General features: G+C 30.2%; 1 protein-coding gene across 1 annotated transcript; it reads left to right on the plus strand.

Moving 5' to 3' along the window:
* The first annotated feature begins 2,413 nt into the window (after positions 1-2,413).
* Positions 2,414-6,593, plus strand: LOC124419300 (dystrophin-like). Its single transcript, XM_046948003.1, has 6 exons — positions 2,414-2,487; positions 2,657-2,819; positions 2,977-3,132; positions 3,209-3,769; positions 3,839-4,109; positions 6,244-6,593. The coding sequence occupies exons 1-6, from the start codon at positions 2,414-2,416 to the stop codon at positions 6,576-6,578; spliced, it is 1,560 nt and encodes a 519-aa protein (XP_046803959.1). The 3' UTR covers positions 6,579-6,593.
* Positions 6,594-7,080: the final 487 nt, after the last annotated feature.

A 7,080-nucleotide genomic window follows, 5' to 3' on the forward strand; every position in this document is an offset into this window, starting at 1 on the left:
ATAGACTAGACTATAGACTAGACTATAGACTAGACTATAGACTAGACTATAGACTAGACTATAGACTAGACTATAGACTAGACTATAGACTAGACTATAGATTTGATTATAGACAAGACCATAGATTAGACTATTGACTAGACTATAGACTAAACTGCTGACTAGACTACAGATCATTTGAAAAGTTATTGATTGAGATATTATGATTTCTAACTTTGTTTTAAATTTGTTGAAATTTTATTTAATTTTTATTTAAAAATGGCTGCTTTTAGTCCTAGAATTTTTGAATGTTATTGATTTTAAAAATATTGCTAAACTAAATTAATAAAAAATATTTTCTTCTTTGTTTTTTTCATTTTTATCATTTACGCTAAAAACTGGATATAAAAATAATTCCATACATTAGATCATAATTAAGAAAACGAAAAATCAATCAGCACACATATATAATAAAGGAAATTTACTTGAATTTAAAAAAAGGGTAACTTGAATTTCAATTATTTATAAAAAAACTATTGGTGTTGTAAAAAAGTATTTTTTTATTTTTTAAATATTTTTCGTTGTTTAGCAGAAAAATGTAAAGGCATGTTGTTCAATGTTGTTTAAAATGAAATGTTTTAGCTTTTGTAATGAAATTATTTTATGGTTTAAAAAGAAAAAATGATTTATAAAAATTTTACTAATTTAAAAAAAAATTCTTTAATTTTTTAATATAGCGGCCATAGGCAAGGCAATGGAGGAATTGGTAACAGTTATAACGGAACAAGAAATCGAGCAAACTTTAGAACAAGATCTAGAGGAGGAAGAGGAGAATCAGGCAGAGCAAGAACAAGCAGCAAATGAAACCACAACTTCAATAAACACAAATAAAGCGATAAAAACACCCAATGCCACATCGACACCATATGGTTATAATAAATAAATTGGTTTTTCTTTAAGAAAACGATAAAAAAATCTTTCTTGGAAACAAAACTAAGTTTCGATTAACACCGATACATATTTCAAAATATTAGAAAAAAACGAGAACGAACTATAATTTTTTTAATTAAAATCAGAAAAAATTAAAAAAATATATATCAATAAGTATAAATTGAGATAAAAAAGTACTTGTATTTGTATTTCATATTAAAAGTAAACCTAAAAACATAATCAATATTTGTTCTATAAAAAAAACTGAAAATTGTGTAATAATTCTTAAACAAAAATCTAAAAACAAAACAGAAAATAAAAACAAAAACAAGTTTGCAATATTTATGAAATAAGCAATTTTGAAAAATATAAAACATAAAATATTTTAAATTTAAAACAGAAATAATATAAAACAACAAATATCATTAATTTTACAAACAAAATAAACTTTTTTTATTTTTAACTTTAATACATATAAATATGTTAAACAATTTAAATCAACAAATAAGAATTGAATTCTAATTTTAGTTCTTAAGTCTTAAGTTTTTTTAATAAAATATTTTTTATCCTCTTTTTCCTCTACTTCACATTTTTAAAATATTATTTTATTGTTTTTCATCTTTCTTCTTTACTTTTGTATATCTTTAAAATTTATAAAAAAAACACACACACACAAATAGTAGTTGTAATTTTTTCTTTAAAATAAACAAAAACATTTTATTTTTTATTAAATTTTAAGTTTTAAATAAAGTTTTTAATTTAATTTTACCAGAAAATAAAACTTTTTATTTTTATTTCAATTTCGACTTTTACATTTTTATAAAATATGAACTAAAAAAATTATTAACTGGTGTTAAAGCAACACTGCACATTGGGGGGAATTTCGAATTATAGTGCAACCTAATCAGTAATTTCTAAACTATAGGCTAGACTCAAACAGACTATAGACTAGACTATAGACTAGACTATAGACTAGACTATAGACTAGACTATAGACTAGCCTATAGACTAGACTATAGACTAGATTATAGACTAGATTATAGACTAGACTATAGACTAGACTATAAAATAGACTATAGAATAGAATATGGACTAGACTATAGACTAGACTATAGACTAGACTATAGACTAGACTATAGACTAGACTACAGACTAGACTATAGACTAGACTATAGACTAGACTATAGACTAGACTATAGACTAGACTATAGACTAGACTATAGACTAGACTATAGACTAGACTATAGAGTACACTATAGACTAGATTAGACTATAGGCTAGACTAAAGACTAGACTATGCACAAGACTAAAGACTAGACTAAAGACTAGACTATGGACTAGACTATAGACTAGACTATAGGCTAGACTCTAGACTTGTCTGCAGAATAAACTATATACCATAATATAAACTAAATAATGACTCGAATAGATTATAATTTAATACAAAACAGAGATTACAATTCAGACTTTAGATTTAAATAAATCTTAGTCAATATTAAAACAAATGTGCAAAGTTTTTAATTATCCCATGACCTTTGACCAAAAGTGTTTGAAACTAAATAATCGCTGTCACTTTTCGTACTGTTTAAACATGCTTACATTAACATAAATTGAATTTACCCAAACTCCAACTTGTAAGCAAATACCAATGTTCCTAATATATTTTTGTTAAGATTTAACACTAGACTACTAATTACATTTTATTATCCCCTACTTAAGTTGTATGTAAATGTTGAGTCTGCAATAGTTTTTACTTAATATCCATTTTCTCTTTTGCAGCAATTGATTCTAATCAAGAACTTACGATTGAATTACATCACTTCCTTGCATGGCTACAACATGAACCACAAAGTTTAGTATGGCTACCAGTATTACATCGTTTGGCAGCTGCTGAGGCAGCTAAACATCAGGTAAGTAGTAAAAGCCAAGAAAATTCAAATAAAAAGAACAAATTAAACTGGCACACAACTGCTAATAATTTGTGTCTCGTCTCACTGTTAACTTGGCACTTAATTAACACTTTTTTCTAAAAACCATTCTAAATACAATTGTTTATGTATTTAACAGGCGAAGTGTAACATTTGCAAAGAGTATCCCATTGTTGGCTTCCGTTATCGCTGCCTTAAGTGTTTCAATTTCGACATGTGCCAAAAGTGTTTCTTCTTTGGACGTAATGCCAAAAATCATAAACTTAGTCATCCCATGCATGAATACTGTACAACGGTAAGTGTTTTTTTCTTTTCAATAAAATTAAGGCGACCAGTTTTTATTATAATTTAAATATGTTTCATTTTTTTAGACTACTTCCACTGAAGATGTTAGAGACTTTACGCGTGCCTTGAAGAACAAATTCAAATCACGCAAATATTTCAAAAAGCATCCTCGTGTTGGCTATTTACCCGTGCAAAGTGTTTTAGAGGGTGATGCCTTAGAATCACCTGCACCCAGTCCTCAACATACTACACATACTCTGCAAAATGATATGCACTCAAGACTGGAAATGTATGCTACACGTTTGGCCCAAGTGGAATATGGTGGTGGCACTGGTTCCAACTCCACACCCGATAGTGATGATGAACATCAACTGATAGCACAATATTGTATGGCTTTGCCTACAAATAATGGTGCTGCTCCCAAGTCTCCCGTACAAGTAATGGCTGCCATGGATGCTGAACAACGTGAAGAACTGGAAGCTATTATTCGGGACTTAGAAGAAGAAAATTCTAGTTTACAGGCCGAATATCAACAATTATTAACGAAACAGAGTACAACACCCGATGAGAGCAGCGGCATGCAACATTCCAATTCATCGGTGGGTGGTTTAGCGCAGGGTGCAAATGCTCAGGGAGAACATGGTCAAGTAAGTTGTTGTTTTTGTTTTCATGAAATCTTATGAAATAAAAATCTAATGAAAAATATTCTCTTTAAGGACATGATGGCCGAAGCTAAATTACTGAGACAACACAAAGGCCGCTTAGAATCACGCATGCAAATTCTAGAAGATCATAATCGTCAATTGGAGGCTCAATTACAACGTTTACGCCAATTGCTTAATGATCCTAATAATGGTGCTACCCCCGGTTCGGCTTTAAATTCAAAACCGAATACTTTACAAACCCGTTCAGTGACAGCTTCACAACTTAATACCGATTCACCAGCTAAAATGAATCAACAAAATGGCCATTATGACCAGAACTCAAGTGAGTAGAAAATTTGTTTCTAATAAAATATTAAATTTGACTGATTTAGTAGCAAGAGGAGATTAGACTAAAGTAAAGACTATATATTCTTGACCATGGAATAGACAAAACTGTAATCATTAGTAAAGACAAAATTATAGTCCGGACTGCAGATTATACTATATATCTGACCATTGAATATAAGGAGTAAACAAATACTACTATAATCCCAACTATAGGCTATACTATAGTCCCAACTATACACTAGACTATAGTCCCGACTATTGACAAGACTATAGTACCAACTATAAACTAGAATATAGTCCCGACTATAGACTAGACTATAGTTCCGACTATAGACCAGACTATAGTAACGACTAAAGACTAGATTATAATCCAAACTATGGATCTGACTATATACTAGACTATAGCCGCGACTATAGGCTAGACTATAGTCCCTACTATGGACTAAACTATAGTCTCGACTATAGACTGAACTATATTTCTGACTATAGACTGGATTATAGTCCCAACTATAGACCAGACTATAGTCCCGACTATAGACCAGACTACAGTCCCGACTGTAGACTAGACTATAGTGCCGACTATAGACCAGACTATAGTCCCGACTATAGACTGGACTATAGTGTCGTTTATAGACTGGACTATAGTTCTGACTATAGACCAGACTATAGTTATGACTATAGACCAGACTATAGTCCCGACTATAGACTAGACTATAGTCCCGACTATAGAGTAGACTTGACTATAGTCTGGACTATAGTCCCGTCTATAGACTAGACTACAGTCCTGACTGCAAACTAGACAATAGTGTAGTCATACGACTAGACAATAGTCCAGTCACAGGACTACACTTAAGTCTATTGACTGGGCTATAGTTCAAACTAAATTATAGAACAGTGTATAGTTAAGATTATTGTCCATACTGTGGATTACATTTAAGTCCAGAAAATAGAGGAGAATATAGTCCATATAGGAGAATATAGTCCACAATATAGATTAGTCTATAGTCCAGACTAAAGACTTAACTATACTGAATTATAGTCTAGATTATCAACAGAACTATAGTTCAGATTATAGAATAGACTATAGCTCTAATTAGAGACTGGTATATAGTTCAGATTAGTATGGAATGTAATCTATAGTCCATTATATATACTATAATATAGTCAACTCTATATACTTTTGACTAAACTATAGCTGAGTCTACAGACTAGAATATAATAAAGACTGTACTTCGGTTCTGACTATAAACTAGATTATAGTCCATAATAATGCAACATTTTTAAGACATCTCTTGCTACTGAATCTGTTACTAAAACGAAGATAATACACAGAGGTCTACTATTACTATTTTGGAATTTTTCTTTACTTTTATTCAAAAAAAAAAAAACTTCGTTTATATTTAATCCAAAACATTGGCAGTTATCATTGAATTGGAATTTTGTAAAATTGTTCGTAATATAAATCAATTAATGAATCCATAAAACAACTTGGATATCAAAAGTGTTAAAAAAAAGTCTGTGTTAGATTGTATGTTGATGTGTCATGTTGTCATTTCCATCATACATCCATATTTGTTTTAAATCGTATGTATTTTTTTCCAACATTTAGAAAAAAAAAATCAAAAATTTTAGTTTTTTTAAGTTAAAAAAATGAAACAAGTTAAGATTTGCTCAAAACGTTCCTGAGCCTAGATCAATTACAAATAATATCATTTTAGTTTTGCTCGGCTAGTGTAAAAAAAGATTGATAAATTTACTTTTCAAATCACTTTAAAAGTTTTTTTACATTTAATTTAAAACAAGCTTTTTCTATCAAACTCGCTAAAATCTCAGTGTTAGAAAAATTATTTTTATTTAAAAAATTTTAAAACAAATCGCTTATTAAAAAAACAACAATTTTGTGTTGTATTTCTCCTTTTTTTGTATTCTATCTTCCACCAACTATTATGTGCATTTGTAATTTGAATTGCAAACATGTGTGTTTTACATCAACGTTCAACTCCTTCGTCCTTATTTATCACATCCACCACCACCACCAAACCACATCATTAAAACTAAAACAAAAAAACATCATTCATTTTAATGGAAACCCCCCACTCAAAAAAAAAACATTAATGCCCAACCAAAAGTGGGTCTTATGTTGCCCGGCATGAATGATCATCATGCAGCTGCTGCTGCAGCAGCTGTTAATGCTGGCGGCGGTGTTTTAGGAAAGCATCATTTAATGGGTAATGCCGGTAATCCTGCAGCTAATTTACATAGTTTACAACAACAACAGCAACAACATCAACGTAATATATTAAGTGGCAATGGTGGCATGGATATTCAAACGGCAACCGGAAATCCTGGAGGTTTAATGAGTGCATATTTAACGGATGATGGTAGGCCACCACCTCCGCCTCACAACAGCATGATGTTGCAACAACATAATCAAAGTGGTACGAATACGAATGAAATGCAATGAATGAATTAATGGTTTTTGTTAAGACAATCAAATTTTGGTTTCATTTCCTCTTGTTTTCGTTTTGTTTCTTTTGTTTTACAGAGTTTTTTCTTCTGTTATGAAAAGCTTTTGTTTTAATTATATTTTCCAAAGAGAAATTCGTTGGCAATAGTTCGGATAACAGACGAATTATTAATAACAGATTTCGTTATTTATAATTTTGAATAATTTACTGACAATGATAGACGACTTTATACTAAACAAAATCTAAAAAGACTATAGACTAGACTATAGACTGGAAAATAGACTAGAATAGACTATAGACTAGACTATAGACTATACTATAGACTAGACTAAAGACTAGACTATAGACTAGACTATAGACTAGACTATAGACTAGACTATAGACTAGACCATAGACTAGATTATAGACTAGACTAGACTATAGACTAGACTATAGACTAGACTATAGACTAGACTATAGACTAGACTATAGACTAGACTATAGACTAGACTATAGACT

This window comes from Lucilia cuprina, chromosome 4 (assembly GCF_022045245.1).
Source record: "Lucilia cuprina isolate Lc7/37 chromosome 4, ASM2204524v1, whole genome shotgun sequence".
In the NCBI taxonomy this organism is placed as follows: domain Eukaryota; kingdom Metazoa; phylum Arthropoda; class Insecta; order Diptera; family Calliphoridae; genus Lucilia; species Lucilia cuprina.